Source organism: Arachis ipaensis, chromosome B06 (assembly GCF_000816755.2).
Source record: "Arachis ipaensis cultivar K30076 chromosome B06, Araip1.1, whole genome shotgun sequence".
NCBI classification, from domain to species: Eukaryota; Viridiplantae; Streptophyta; class Magnoliopsida; order Fabales; family Fabaceae; genus Arachis; species Arachis ipaensis.
Genome location: NC_029790.2, coordinates 131,820,859 through 131,836,626, shown reverse-complemented (window position 1 = coordinate 131,836,626; position 15,768 = coordinate 131,820,859). Strand labels below are relative to the sequence as shown.

At 34.9% G+C, this 15,768-nt stretch overlaps 2 protein-coding genes across 4 annotated transcripts in view; both read left to right on the top strand.

Annotated features, from left to right (window-relative positions):
• LOC107605421 (BTB/POZ domain-containing protein NPY1) overlaps positions 1-4,215 on the top strand; it is a 6,079-nt gene extending 1,864 nt beyond the window's left edge. Inside the window, exons 1-4 of one of the 3 annotated variants that reach the window (XM_021105203.1) lie at positions 562-941; positions 1,738-1,807; positions 2,054-3,226; positions 3,470-4,215. In XM_021105203.1, the coding sequence (XP_020960862.1) occupies positions 919-941; positions 1,738-1,807; positions 2,054-3,226; positions 3,470-4,003 (1,800 nt within the window). In that variant the 5' untranslated portion in view covers positions 562-918 and the 3' untranslated portion in view covers positions 4,004-4,215. Of the gene's footprint in view, positions 1-561; positions 942-1,402; positions 1,422-1,737; positions 1,808-2,053; positions 3,227-3,469 lie in introns of those variants that run through there. The other 2 variants (XM_021105204.1, XM_016307299.2) reach the window with 2 other exon arrangements.
• On the top strand, positions 5,200-10,557 carry LOC107605422 (3-hydroxyisobutyryl-CoA hydrolase-like protein 2, mitochondrial). The gene is made up of 14 exons (XM_016307300.2): positions 5,200-5,495; positions 5,572-5,652; positions 5,748-5,816; positions 6,163-6,226; positions 6,337-6,416; positions 7,212-7,295; positions 7,398-7,482; positions 7,718-7,803; positions 7,925-8,046; positions 8,584-8,644; positions 9,456-9,554; positions 9,648-9,749; positions 9,834-9,875; positions 10,166-10,557. Exons 1-14 carry the CDS (start codon positions 5,364-5,366, stop codon positions 10,283-10,285), a joined length of 1,227 nt encoding a protein of 408 aa, XP_016162786.1. The 5' UTR covers positions 5,200-5,363; the 3' UTR covers positions 10,286-10,557.

The window sequence follows — 15,768 nt, the reverse complement described above, 5'->3', positions numbered from 1 at the left end:
TCTCAAAATATTGCTAAATTCTAATAATAATAATAATAAGTAATTCTAGCTATGTTTCACGACTTTGGACACATGAAATGTTATTTTGCGAGCACTTGAACTTATTTAACCTCTTTAACTAAAATCAAGTGAGACTAATTCTCCATACTTAATAAGAAAGTTAAGAACACAAGAGAAATAAAGATTTAATAGAAAGAATATTTTATTACTCGAGTGTTTGTTATGAGTGCTTGTTATAAATGACTCACTCATACCAAACTACTTTAACTCTCATATTCTTTTATTTATAATCATCCACCTCCTTAATCGACGTTCATGATTAAATTAATCAAAAATTAATCAATGGTTTAGATTGGGTGTCTAAAACTTTCATTATAAATATCTAACCTAATGCGTTTATCTAAATATTTTTAGATTCTTCTATATTTCTCTTCATACTTCTACATACATCTATACTCTTCTAGAATAGTCTATCATCTTCTAGAACTTTTTAGAGTCTTTCGAGACTTTTCATGACATTCTAGAACGTTTCAAATCATCCTGAATATTTTCAAACACTTTAAATACTATACAAACACTATTGAATCTAACATTTTCAAATTTACCGTGACATATGTCTATGTTACCATTGCATGTTTTTTAATGTAATTAGATGGGCATGGTCAATAATATGGATTCATTTTATTTAATTTACTGAATTTTCTGCTAACTGAAAAACAGAAAAAGAAGAAAGAGCGAGAGAGATTGAACTAAAAGCTATTGTTGATGAATAGAGGGTGGTCCATCATTTAGAGCTGTGTGAACATGTTTGTGGTCCAAATATGGGGAAGTGGTTGTTGGTTCATCCACTTTCTTGAATCATGGCAACACGCAAAGCCACATTTAAGACCATGTTAATTGTCTTAAATAATGAAATAGATGAGTTATATGCATGTGAAATTGTGAGTTTTATACTTTCATTTGTGGCACTTGTTAGTTGCCTTGTTTTATAGATAATGCTATAAAGATTTTCAATCGTGAATGGATTCTTTTTTTGAGGATGTGTCCTTTAGTCCTTTATTACTTAGCTTTTGTATTATGTTTGAAAATGATATTTCATCTGTGATGCTTGTGGAATGTGTGCTCAACTAAGAACCCCATTTGGTATGGTATAGTGAAGTTTAGATGTGTATTCAGCTAGCCATTGATTTTTTTAAGTCTATTAACTTTTCTGCTATGAAAGACAAATGAAATTGAAAATGTTCCCAATCACTTTAGAAAATTACACTCACCTGACTGAGGAATTGGTGAAATTCAACTTGATTCCCCTTTATCTCTAAAAACATGCATTGACTTCCTTGAAAATTGAGATTTAGGTAATAATACACCGAGTACCTTTGTATTCCACCAAATTTCAGGGGTCAGTGTAATTTTCTCTGATGGTAAACCACTTGGAAATAACTTGCATGTTCATTCTTTCAATATTTATTTATTTATTTATTGTCCTGAGGTTGGAGGATTGTGTTGAAAATATGATCAAGTTTGTTAAATATAATGTATCTTTGCTATATTATGTGATGCATCCAAGTGAGAGTGCTGTGAGCAACATGAATATTGTGTTGTTAAATATTAAATACATCTCTACTGAAGGTTTTTCATTACCTGCTTAATATTTTGCTTATTCGGTTGTTAACAATTTTTTTAACATCGTTTGCCTTTCTTTATAAGCTAAAATAATTTCGATTTGAATTTATGCAGGTATGTGTCATCTGAATTGGCTACAGATATCACAATCACTGTAGGTGAAGTTAAGTTTTGCCTTCACAAGGTACAGTATTTTCAGAATCTTTGCTATTTGTCCTGTTAATATTAACTAAGAAATTGGTATTTATGGTTGCAAACTTCATATATTTTCTTTGTATGTATAACTAGCAAGTTATAGATATGTAGGAGTTTTTCTTTTCATTAATAAAACCAGCCACTAGACTCAATTCAAAGATAAAAAATTTGAATTTGACAATAAGGCTACCATATGTGGTTTACTTTGTGAAAATTGAACTTTCATGATTCACAGTTCCCTCTACTGTCCAAGAGCAATCGATTACAGAAGTTGGTATCGAAGGTTGATGAAGAGAATTCTGATGAAATATACTTGGATGACTTCCCTGGAGGACCGAAGGCCTTCGAAGTTTGCGCAAAATTCTGCTATGGAATGACAGTTACTCTAAATCCTTATAATGTAGTGGCTGCTCGTTGTGCTGCGGAGTTCCTTGAGATGACTGAAGATATCGATAAAGGAAACTTGATTTTCAAGATTGAGGTGTTTTTGAACTCTAGTATCTTTCGTAGCTGGAAAGATTCGATAATTGTTCTCCAAACAACAAAGGCTCTTCTTCCATGGTCTGAGGATCTGAAGATCATTGGGAGATGCATTGATTCCATTGCTTCAAAGACTTCAGTGGACCCAGGCAACATCACTTGGTCTTACACTTATAACCGGAAATTAACAGAACCGGATAATATTGTGGAGGAGACATCCCAAGAGAAAGTTAAGCATGTTCCAAGGGATTGGTGGGTTGAAGATATATGTGAATTGGACATTGATCTTTATAGAAGAGTGATGATTACAGTGAAATCAAAGGGAAGAATGGATGGTGTTGTGATTGGGGAGGCACTAAAAATCTATGCCATAAGATGGTTACCCGAGTCTGTAGATGAATTGGTGTCTGGTGCCCACGCCCAGAGGTACAAAACCTTGGTAGAAACCATTGTGTGTCTGCTGCCGAGTGATAATGGCGTTGGTTGTTCATGTAGCTTCTTGCTCAAGTTATTGAAAGTGGCAATACTAGTTGAAGCTGATGAGTCATCGAGAGAAGAGTTGATGAAGAGCATCAGCCTGAAATTACATGAAGCTTCTGTGAAAGACTTGTTGATTCCAGCAAGGTCTCCTCAAAGTACTATGTTTGATGTTGATTTAGTACAAGGTCTTTTGAATCGATACATGAGTGAAGAAAAGGACGGCCTTAATTTGGAAGCCAATGAGAAGAAAGATAAAGTAAATGATGAATCTCTTTTGAGGAGTATGTCCTTGTTGAATGTTGGCAAGTTGGTTGATGGTTATATCAGAGAAATTTCGCACGATCCGAATCTCAGCCTCGCTAGTTTTATTGCTTTGTTGCAGTCAATTCCAAAGTCTGCTAGGCCAAATCATGATGGTTTGTACAGAGCTATTGATATCTACTTGAAGGTAAGATTTCGTGAAACCACCATATTCCATGATAATACCTTGATTTGACTCGAGATTCTTTCGCTGGTGTTGTTTCTATGCATGTGATCTTGGGAAAATGTTTCTCTTGGTTTGATTAATTCAGAGTATATGCTTTGGTGAACTAAAAAATGTTGTATACTTGTGATTATCATGTAATTGTTCTCATGCATCTTTAACAAATTTGATGACATCTTAGTATTACAATCATTCTATAATCTTCAGGAGCACCCTGGTCTGACAAAAGCTGAAAAAAAGAACATATGTGGACTCATGGATGTCAAAAAATTAACCATTGATGCGTCGATGCACGCCGCTCAAAATGATCGTCTTCCTCTCCGAGTTATAGTGCAGGTTCTCTATTTTGAGCAGGTCAAAGCTTCTGCCATCCCTCAATCCATTAATAACGTTCCACACGGCCCTTCAAATGCTGACTCAAACGGAGACGACGAATGCAAACAAACTGAGGGTGAGAGCTGTCAATACCTTGACAACCAAGTATGTCACTTGAAAGAAGGAGAGTTGTGCAAGAATGGAAAGTTGAACAAGAAGAATAGCAAGAACAGCCGGAGTGGCACGCAGTTGTTGCCTTCTCGGTCGAGGAGGATCTTCGATAAGTTGTGGAATGTGGGAAAAGGGCAGGCAGAGAATAGGAGTTCAGAGACTTCAGGGAGTTCTAATAGCCCAGCTTCAATAGTTCCTGGGGACACCAAGTCTTCTGGTTCATCTTTAAGACATCGGAGGCATTCTATATCTTAGTTGAGTTTTGATATGATAAAATTGTTCAAAACAAGTGAAGGAGATGATTCAGAATTGTTATGGAAGTGTAAAGTGGTGTAGGATGTAATGTAAGGTAATGTATGTATTTTGGTATGCATGCACAGGAATTGAAGAAAATGTGTACATTTTTTTTGGCGGGTGTCTAATATTTGATATTTTGATGGTAATCACAATTCGCAAGATTTTTCATCTAGGTAATGTTTATACAACTTTTTTTTTTTTTGGAACCCTTTGGTTTCTAACCAAAATAAAATAATTTGGTTTTTAACTATGGAAAAAATATGAGATAAATTAGTTCTTAAGATAAGATATTACAAGTAATGTATCTTGCAATTTTTTTAGTTAGAAATCAGATTGTAATTTATTTTGGTTTAGGAGGGAACTATTCATAGAAAATGATTAGGGATTGAATTTAGTGTTATTCTATTTTTCACTGAAAATTTTGCTACGTGACATTTCACATGGTACTCCATATTGATCCATGTAGCAAGAGGTGAATTTTAATCCCTCATTTCTTAATTTTCATTTTCAATAATCTTATTCCTAAAAATAGCATTTTTGGGAATAGCTTTTGAAAGTGTTTTTGAAGTATCACTTGATATTTATAAGAGGTGAATTAATTTAGAACTAGAATTTGTATTGAAATTTATAAATGAAATGAAATTCGACTAAATTTAAAGAAACATTATTATACTATCATCTTATAAAGATTAAAATCTTAGTATTTACTATTTAGTAATTTGTTGCGGGATTCGAATCTTTGATACTAATTTAAGTAGATGATCGAATTAAATACTCGATTAAAATTTTGTTTAAAGGTCTGTTATTGACTAATAAATTGGTGTATACACAAGATAAAATTTAAACTCTTAATATTTGTTTAAGCGTGGAATAACCAATTAAGTTGGTTGAACATATTGATTTCTATCTTCCTATTTCTTTCCCATGTTTTAAATTTCTGTTTTAGAAAAGTATCCCTTTTTCGGGCTAAAATCTAAACCCAATCTTAAGTTTCTTAACTATGTATTTTCTAAAAAAGATTTAATTATATTTTTTATAGATAAAAAATATATTTTTTAGTTTTTCACGATTTCTGCTGCCCATTAAAAAAACACAAAGCAGGTCAGAAAAAAAAAAAGTTAAAAGCAAACGAGCTTGTTGCGAACAAAAAAGGAGCTTCTCATTTTATTTACCAACTCGTCTCTTTGAAACCCGACCCGAATCAGCAGCGCCAAGCTTCTCAAACTCGCTCTCAGTTTCCATTTTTTCCTTTTCTCTAACAGAACAAACATCAAACACCTTCTCTGCACAAAACAGCAGAGACATAAGTTTTGAAAACATGCAACGTTTGAAAACTCTGCTGCCTGAAAAATGTAGATTCTCTCTTCGCACACTATGCTCTCATCCTCGAGCTTTCTCTGCTCAAGTGCACCACCATATCGATGATGATCACGATGATCCCCAACGGCAGGTCAATTTTATTTTGTTTTTATTTAAATATAACCTTTTTTTTAAAAAAAATTCAATTATTTGTTTCTTTGGTTTAGATTTTGGTTGAAGGAAGAGCGAAATCGAGAGCAGCTATACTCAACAGGCCATCTTCACTGAATGCGCTCACAACTTCAATGGTTCGCATTGCCGTTTTTGTTTCCTTTTCTTGTGCGTTTTGTGGCTGTACGGTTCTTGTGGTTGTGAACGGCAAGTCGTTTTTTTGGTGTTGTAGGTTGCTAGGCTTAAGAGGCTGTATGATTCGTGGGAAGAAAATTCTGACATTGGCTTTGTCTTAATGAAGGTATGTTATTACTGTCTTTTCTTTGAGAGTTGTTTACCATGTTTTTAAGTACCTATGGTTCAATTCAAGCTGTTTAATTTGTAGTTGTACCATGATGAAACCATTATTGAAATGAAAAATTGTCTTAATGGCAAGTTGTTCAAGCTGTTTAGCTGGACAATTCGGTTGTTATGACTGAACTACATTTTTGTAACATAGTTTTATATCGCGAGCTAGTGAAGTTACATAAAGGCTTTGATAATGTAGGGTTTGTTTTTCTTCTAACTTTTATTATTTTTTCATCTAAGGAGTCATGTATATTCGTTGTTGTTTCGAGTCTGAATTGCTATGTTGAATTCTTTTGAAGGGTAGTGGCAGAGCTTTCTGTTCTGGTGCAGATGTTGTTAGGCTGTATAACTCACTGAATGAAGGTAGGTTTTGTTTTATTGTTTGATGAACAAGTTTTGTTATCTGTCCATCTTTCAATTGGATACATTAAAAATTAAGCAATATGTCAAATTTCTTGTGTTTATTATGAAAGGAAATGTTGAAGAAGCTGAACAGTTTCTCAGAACATTATATTCATTCGCATATCTTCAAGGGACATATCTTAAGCCACATGTAAGTTTTTGATCATTTCCCATATTTTTGTTTGAAATATTGAGTATTAATACTTTGTAGTGGAAATACAAGAAGGATATAAGATATATACCTATAACGTTTTTTTAGGGGGTTATATTATCTACTACAGTTTAAACAACTGAGTGTGAAGGAAATAGAACTATCCAAGTGTGTGTTGGTATTTGTTTTTATAAAAAAGTAACTTTTTCATGCAGGTTTATAAAAAGATGAAATGTAAACTGATTTAACCCTTTTACATCAAGTTTAAAGCTACTGGCAAGATTGCTTAGGGTAGTTAAGCTTACTCATACAATTTAATTTACATAATCATTCATTTATCTGGACTTATCATACGATAGAATCTCTCACCTTTAGGATGTGTGTGGTTCAAGTATTACTTTGTTATAAAGATTCCATTCCTATGGGAATCAAAGATACCTAAGGAGAAGGTGGGAATTGAAATGATGGTATTTTGATTCCTTGGAATCAAACTTCCTTAGGAATAGCTTTTCAAACTTTGAACCAAACATAGGAATATGATATTCCCATCTTAAAATTTCTAGGAATTATTTATAATTCCTCCAACCACACACACCCTTAGTGATTTACTTTTGTCAGGATAACACCTCTAGAAATGATAATACTATGTTGTTAATACTACTGCTACAGTGATAATGATTAATGAGGCTCCATGGGATTGTTCATTATTTGATGATCAGTTTTTTTTTTTATATCTTGAAATTTTCATGAAATCTTTTTGGAAGTAGGATGAACATTTTATGAGCATTTATTCAGGTAGCTATTCTCGATGGAATAACAATGGGATGTGGAGCTGGAATTTCTCTTCCGGGGATGTATCGTGTGGTTACTGATAAAACTGTATGATGATTTCTTTAATGCTTGTTGAACTTATGTTTAGTAAACAGTTTTTATAATCAGTAAAAAAATCTGTCAACTGAATCTTCTGCTTAAAATTTGCAGATTTTTTCACACCCAGAGGCTCAGATAGGTTTCCACCCTGATTCAGGAGCTTCTTATTATTTATCTCGTTTACCTGGATACCTAGGTAATATATCATTGTGGTATACAATATCTGAGCAAGAACCCTACATAATGTTTTAAAAGACTCTTTACTGAAAGTTCTAATTCTTTTACAATGTATAACTAAAACCCTACATTTTGCCCATCCAAAATGAAAAAAAAAAACCAACAACAAAAGAAGAGAGAGAGAGAGATACTTGGTTACATGACTAAACCAGGAATTGACTCAAGCTAATTTGTTTCACAATCATGCTGTGCAGGGGAATACTTGGCCCTTACAGGAGATAAGCTAAATGGTGTAGAAATGATTGCTTGTCACCTTGCTACTCACTTTACACTAAATGCGGTATGTTTTTCTCTGTTGTTGTTATTTATTTATTTGAATTTTTAAAAAGTTTGTGTTTGCACTTTGTCTATCTTTGTTACTAGAGTTCTCTGCTACTTACTTGTTTTGGTTTCCCTGACAGAGGCTTCCTTGGCTTGAAGAACGCCTAGGAAAATTGATCACAGATGATCCTTCTATTGTGGAGACATCTCTTGCCCAGTATGGAGATATTGTTTACCCAGACAAAAGCAGTGTCCTTCACAAGTAATGTGCATTTAAACACCCACATTTCTTTTCAGCTCGATAAGTTCTATTGCGTGAATAATTTTCTTCATAGTTCTGTTGATCTGACCCAATTAAGGTCCAGTCACAGAAATCTGCTTTCTTAAAATTTATTAATATTGTCAAACAACCGAGACAAGAAAAAATAAAATGCATCAATTTTAATAAACTCTGGTCCTTTCTTCTTAAAATATGTTTGGTGAAATCCTCCAAAGAAAGTTTAATTTTGTTGAGATTGTTTGGTTAGTGATATTATGTTATCTAGAAGTTTATTTTAATTAGAATTACAAAGACTGCTTTAGTTCTCGTTTGATGAAGTGTTTGTATTGTACCACCTATCTCTTAAGCACTTTATGATTTGCTACCTGATTGATTCGTCATCTCAACCCATGTGCCAACAAGAAATGAGATTGTTCTGTTAGGCAATTCAGTGATGCTGTCTTGTTTTTCTCCATACTTATATTGGACTAAATTGACATCATCGTCTGCTTCTTCATATGATATTTTGTTTTGACTCAGGATTGATACTATTGATCGATGTTTCTGTCATGATACAATGGAGGAAATTATTGAAGCTTTGGTAAGCATTATAGTAAATCTTTTGTACATGATCTTTGATGAGTTTTGATTGGTGAATAAAAAATTGAACATATCGAGCAATTCTAATTACAATTTTGTGTTGTTTTATAACTACTGCTTGTGTAGTATATCTTTTGTCTCTTTCTTGTAAATCTCTTTTTGCTGACAAGCAAAATTTCCTTACAGTAGGCAGTTTTTAGAAGGAACCTTATGCTTATTTATTGCTAAAACATCAAAGATGAAAAGTTTTATCAATTTAGAATTTGACTTTTTGGGGAGTTCTTGCTGAAGGTCATAATTTAGCTTTAACCAAGGTATGTGAATCACCATATTATCATCTAAAATAGGAGAAGAGATTATTAGCTGTATCAGTCTCCACTTGAGAAGGGATGCTAAGAACGTCTCTCAAGATAAGGAATGAATGCATTAGAAAAAGTTGGAGGTGACATTTATGGTTCTTGAAAAGATCTGGAGAAGTCCCAATTAGGAGAGGATATCAAATAGGTGATTGGCCAATGTTTAAAAGGCAGAGAGACCAAAAAAAATCTATAGCAGCCTAAAAAGGATTTAACTTGTAATGATTTGACTATATGCATAGTTTGTTTTAAGATATTATGATTTCATGATATTCATGCAGTTGACCTAATAAAAGCTCCCATCGAAACAATTCACAAAAATTAACATCGACAAAAAATGGACAGGGAACTAAACCTTAGAATAGGCAGGGAACTAAGCACTTGGTAGTTTTTCAAATCCTTTTGGCTTTAACTAAGCTACCTTCTTATAGTTTCTTTTTAAATGCTATCTTTCAGGCCAAGGAAGCAGCTGAGTCTTATGATGAATGGTGTATATCAACTCTTAGGAAGATTAGAGAAGCATCTCCATTGAGTTTGAAAATTACTTTAGAATCTGTGAGTTACATTTCCCTTGCAAGTTTGACTGTTCGGTAATTTATCATTCAAATTCCTTTTGACTTCTGCATTAACATCCGTTACTGCATTCAGATACGTGAAGGTAGATTTGAAACACTAGATCAATGTCTGGCACGTGAGTACCGGATATCCCTTCGTGGAATTTCCAAGCAGTTCTCCTCTGATTTCTTTGAGGTAATGGTTTTTCTTTCTGGCCTTCCATAAAGGACATTTCAAATTTCTTTACTTTGTTTTCTTATTGATTTATTCTTCATGTAGGGTGTTAGAGCAAGAATGGTTGATAAAGATTTTACCCCCAAGGTATGCCTATCCATCCAATGGTTTGTATATTCCTAAATTGAGTTTAATTAACATACATTGGAAGTATAAAAGAGTTTTACTATGTGTTCCAATCGAATGCTTTTGTTTCTAAGACTTTTAAGTTGGTTGGTACTTGAGTAAGACACTTTCCTGATGTGATGGTATATGATTGATTGTTTGTGTAATATTTCTTTATATTGCCAATTTCATACAGATTAAATCTTTATAAATTCACACTTCCTCCATTTTTCTTGGGAAATTTATGAGCATTTTATTTACAAAATTTGCAGTGGGATCCACCTAGTTTAAAGGATGTATCAGATGACATGGTTCAATCATATTTCTCTCCGTTCAACGAAGTAGAGTCTGAACTGGTATTACCGACGGCATTGCGAGAACCTTACATGTGAGATTAGTACAACCTTCATTAATTCTTGTCATTATCAAGGGTAAACCAAATAAGTTCAAGATCTGTTTGCTGACTTCATAGAACATAGTTTTTCACATATCTGTGTTGTATTAGCATGAAAATGTAATAGTTGCACTTTTATTTTTGGTGGGGTGCAAGGTTGAATTATCATCAAGCATTCATGAAAAATGTAGATTATCCAATTAGCTCGCTCGTTGCTGTTTTAATTTGTTATCCATTCCTCAAGTTCTATAATGAATGTTTCTTTCTCAACCTTTTTTGATGAGTAAATTACATTCACACTCAGGTTTGTCAAAATCACAAACCTGATTATACGCATGGTATGTTCTGCTGCATGTGGTGCAACTGCAGCCTCAAGTAGAATGGAGTGGAAGTAAATTGTATATAAAAATTCCATAGGGTTTTTTGTTTTTGGACATGATAGGGTTTGAACTTCGAACATGTATAATTTTAAAATTATTTACATTAAAATTAGCTATCAAAGTCTGTCACTAGTATAAAATATATGTTAAAATATAATTTTATATTAAAAATAAATTAAATTAAATATATATTTATACACAAATATATTGGTGGTTGATTTTAGTAATATTTTTGTATTATCAGTGGTTAAAGAAACAATGGTTACAAAAAAGCACGTTAGAGGTTCAATCAAACTCGGGATAAAATTTAGGTGGACTTTGTTCCCGTAAATGTAGGTTGGTTCATAGGCGCTAGTTGTGCCACATGTAGGATAAAGTGGGTCCAATTATGAAGTATGAAAATTAGTTAAGATGACAAATGTTTTGATTTTTTGTTCAAGAGCTTTATGATCAAATTATGGTAAACTGAAATCCTCGCTTAAAACTTTTATTTCCTTTGTTAAGTAGGACTCAATCAGTCAAGTGGTATAATTCGGATTTCAATTATTTGAAGATCTAGTGAATTTTAGATATGGGCGGTTTATATGAAAGAAAAATTATCAGCATTGGATTTGGTAATATAAGGCTCTAAAATATATCCAAGGGGATGTTTGTTTAGTGCTATAAATTGTTAAGATTTGTTTTTAATATTCGTTAAAATAAATTATGAATATGTCTTTTTATTATAGATATTCTTAAAAATGGATCCTAAATTTTCAAAATATCCAAATATCTAGGAGGAGGAATTCTTTGACAAAAATAATGATAATTAAGTGATATAATAGTAATTTTATATGGTTTTATTCCCTTCACATGGGAATATCCAATACCTACTTATTGAAATGACAACAAAATTATCAGATTTTTGGTATACAATTTTCGTGGGAATAAAAGTAAATTATTTTTAGGAAAAGATTTTATAACTTTAAACAAAGATGAGAATAACACATTTTCATAAATAATTTCCGAAAACAAAATTAGAATTCTTTAAAACAAAAAGGATGCTAATAACGGCTATGTCTATAATAATTGTTATTTAATAAATAAGATGATGATTTGATTTACAATAGAAAAGTGCTACACATACAAGTTGGGCCAAACCCAACAAAAAGGACGCTCATCTATACAAGCGTGTCAACATGCGTACTACTTAATGATTTTCATAGCGCGTTTCGTGTCTCTCCTCCTCCTCTTCTTTCTTCTTCTCCTTCTTCTTTGCGTTTCTCCTCCTTTTTCTTCACGTGTTTCATCTTCATCGTCGTTTTTTTACTACTGTTGTTGTTGCTGCATTTTTTTCTCTCCTTCTCTTTCTATTGATTTTGCAACATTATGTATTTTTTTTTGTTTGATTTTTTCCTCCCAAAAAGAATTTCCAACACCAAACTTAAAAGCTTTGCTTGTCCTCGAACAAAAATAAATAAGAGAGAAGAATGGAGTAGAAGAAAAAGAAGAAGAAAATAAATGGAGATGGAGGGAGAAGAGCAATTCGGTCAAGTGAGGGTTGGTGGGAGTTATGATAGTTTTGGGGAAGAGGTATAGATGTGATTAGTTGAGGGTTTATAGGGAAGTATGAAAAGAAGAGAGAAGAAGGTGGGGTAGGTGAAGATGCTGTGGGACCCACTGGTCCTAAGAGGCTAGGGAATTCAAATTCTCTGCCCCCTTATGGGCGTTGAACGCCCAGCTTATGCTCCATAGCTGGCGTTCAATGCTAGCTTGCTGCTCCACTCAGGGCGTTGAACGCCCAGGAGAGACCTTCTTCCTGGAGTTCGACGCCAGGTCTTCTGCTTCTTTTGGGCGTTGTACGCCCAACCTTTACTCCCTGGCTAGTGTTCAATGCCAGGAATGTTACCCTTTATGGGCGTTGAACGCCCACTCTTGCCTTATTGTCTGGCATTCAATGCTAGTAAGACATGTATTCCAGGGTATTCTGTTTCCATTTTTGAACGTTTCTGTCTCTGTTCTCACTAATGCACATGATCATGAACCTAAAGAAAATAATTAAGAAAAACAAATTCAAAGAAAAACATAAATAATAACTATGGTTGGGTTGCCTCCCAACAAGCGCTTCTTTAACGTCACTAGCTTGACGGTTAGCTCCTTACGAAGATGGATATGGGCTCAGATTTCGCCCCTTACAGTGAACTTTCTTCCTGTCTTCTCATGGATGAGCTCCACATGCTCCAGCGACAAGATACGACTCACTGCATGTGGTATGACTGGTTTCTTGGTGAAGACAACTCTCATGCAAGGTGAGAGGCCTTCTGTGGGGATCTTTTTGTCCCTCCAGCCTTTAAGTACTTTCTTCTTAGTACCTTTGGTCTCAGTGCTTGTTGATGGCTGCCCAACACCAAACTTAGAATTGGTGTTTGAGGGCTTAGTAAAGCTCTGCACTAAAAGAGATGGTTGGAACACTAAGTGTTGCACATTTATCTCTCTTTTCTCAGAGGGAGAGTTGAGGTGAGGCATCTTGAATAAGATGTGCTCCTCTCCTAGTTGTAAAATCAATTCTTCCTTTGCTACATCAATGATAGCATTGGCAGTGGCTAGGAAAGGTCTTCCAAGGATGATGGAATCATCCTCATCTTCCCCAGTTTCTAAAATTATGAAGTTTGCAGGGATGTAAAGGTCTTCAACCTTCACCAAGCCATCCTCTACTAAGCCATATGCTTTTTTCATTGACTTTTCTGCCATCTCCAGTGAGATATTTGCAGCTTGTACCTCAAAGATTCCCAACTTATCCATCACAGAGAGTGGAATGAGGTTTATACTTGACCCTAGGTCACACAGAGCCTTCTCAAAGGTCATGGTGCCTATGGTGCAAGGGATTAGGAAGCGTCCGGGATCCGGAAGCTTTTGAGGCAGCTTCTGCTGACCCAAAGCATTGAGTTCTTTGGTAAGCACTGGAGGTTCTTCCTCCAATGTCTTTACTCCAAATAACTTAGCATTTAGCTTTATGAGAGCTCCTAGGTACCGAGCAACTTGCTCTTCCCTAGTTTTCTCATCCTCATCAGAGGATGAGTATTCATCAGAACTCCTGAATTGCAAGAGTGCTTGCAAGGGGACCTCTATGGTCTCTACATGAGCCTTGACTTCCTTTAATTCTTGGATAGGAACTTCATTAGTGGGTATTGAATACTCAGTAGGAATACCCTTACTGGTGGTCAACTCCACCTCTTGTGGCTTTTTGGGCGTTGAACGCTCAGTGGGGACATCTTCACTGGCGTTCAACGCTAGCTTCTCTGCCAATTTGGGCATTGAACACCCAGTAAGATCCTCCTTACTGGCGTTCAACTCCAGTTCTTGTGCCAATTTGGGCGTTGAACGCCCAGTAAGGTCCTCCTTACTGGTGTTCAACGCCATTAAAGGTGTAGCATTGGGCGTTGAACGCCTATTAGGGATCTCATCATTGGCGTTCAACGCCAGATTACTCACTTCAGATTCGGCCTCAGCTTCAGTAGTGATGGCCTTGCACTCTTCTCTTGGGTTTACTTCAGTGTTACTAGGAAGAGTGTTAGGAGGAGTCTCAGGGATTCTCTTACTCAGTTGACCAACTTGTAGCTCCAAATTTCTGATGGAAGATCTTGTTTTAGTTATAAAACTATGAGTGGTCTTAGAGAGGTTGGAGACTATAGTGACTACTTCAGAAAGGCTCTGCCTAGGAGTCTCCATATGTTCCTAAGAAGATGGGAATGGTGGCCTGTTGTTGGACCTGTTCTGGTTTCTTCCACCTTGATTATTATTGAAGCCTTGCTGAGGCTTCTGTTGATTCCTCCATGAAAGGTTAGGATGGTTCTTCCATGAAAGGTTGTAGGTGTTCTCATAGGGTCTCCCATGTAATTCACCTCCTCCATCATGAGTTGGTCAGGATCATAAGCTTCTCCTTCAGAGGAAGCTTCTTTAGTGCTTCCAGTTGCAGCTTGCATTCCAGTCAAATGCTGAGAGATCATATTGACCTGTTGGGTCAAGATTTTATTCTGAGCCAATATGACATTCAGAGTGGCTACTTAAAGAACTCCTTTCTTCTGAGCTACCCCATTATTCACAGGGTTTCTCTTGGAAGTGTACATGAATTGATTGTTTGCAACCATCTCAACGAGTTATCTTGCTTCTGTAGGCGTTTTCTTTAAGTGGAACGATCCACCTGCAGAGCTGTCTAATGATATTTTGGACATCTCAAATAGACCATCATAAAAGATGCCTAAGATAGACCATTCTGAGAGCATGTCAGAAGGACATCTCCTGATCAGTTGCTTGTATCTTTTCCAAGCTTCATAGAGGAATTCACCTTCTTTTTGTCTGAAGGTTTAAGAGTATAAGTCTGTAGACCTCAGGATCCACTCCATTGGTCTTAACAATATCACAGATTTGTAAGAATTTAGATAGAAACTGATATGGATCTTTCAGTAAAAGTCCATGGAATTTGCAATTATGTTGCATTAGAGAGACTAATTGGGCCTTAAGCTCAAAGTTGTTTACTCTAATGGCAGGTATAGAGATACTTCTTCAATAGAAATCAGAAGCTGGTATGGTGTAGTCACCAAGAACCTTTCTTGCATCTCCTTCATTATTAGGCTCGGCTGCTATGTTTTTAGCTTCTTGTTCGAAAATCTCTGTGACGTTTCTTATGGAATGTTGTACTTTAGCTTGTTGTAAATGCCTCCTTAGAGTCCTCTCAGGTTCAGGATCAGGATTTAAGAGAGGTTCTTTATCCCGGTTCCTGCTCCTAAACAAGTAAAGAAAGCAAAGAAAGAAAGAAGAATGGGAGCTCTATGTTCAAGAACAGAGGACTCCCTGTGAGATGTGAAGAAGAAAGAAGAATGAAGATAGAGAAGAGAGAAGAAGAATTCAAATAAAAGGAAAGAAGAATTCAAAAATTAGAAGTAAAAAAAAAAGAAATAAGAAACAAAGATATTTTAATTATTAATTAAAGAGGAAATTAAAAGCTAATTAACTAAAAAGATTTTGAAAAATGAGAGATGATTTTCGAAAAAGAGAGAGAGAGAAATAGAAGAGAGGTTTTCAAAAATAGGAGAAAGAAGAATTAGTTAGGAAGTTTTGAAAA

Excerpts from the sequence above, each read along its gene's own strand:
- LOC107605422 (XM_016307300.2), top strand. The coding sequence starts at position 5,364 with ATGCAACGTTTGAAAACTCTGCTGCCTGAAAAATGTAGATTCTCTCTT. Across the intron at positions 7,483-7,717 it reads TCGTTTACCTGGATACCTAG|GGGAATACTTGGCCCTTACA; the intron begins GTAATATATCAT and ends CATGCTGTGCAG. Across the intron at positions 8,047-8,583 it reads AAAAGCAGTGTCCTTCACAA|GATTGATACTATTGATCGAT; the intron begins GTAATGTGCATT and ends GTTTTGACTCAG.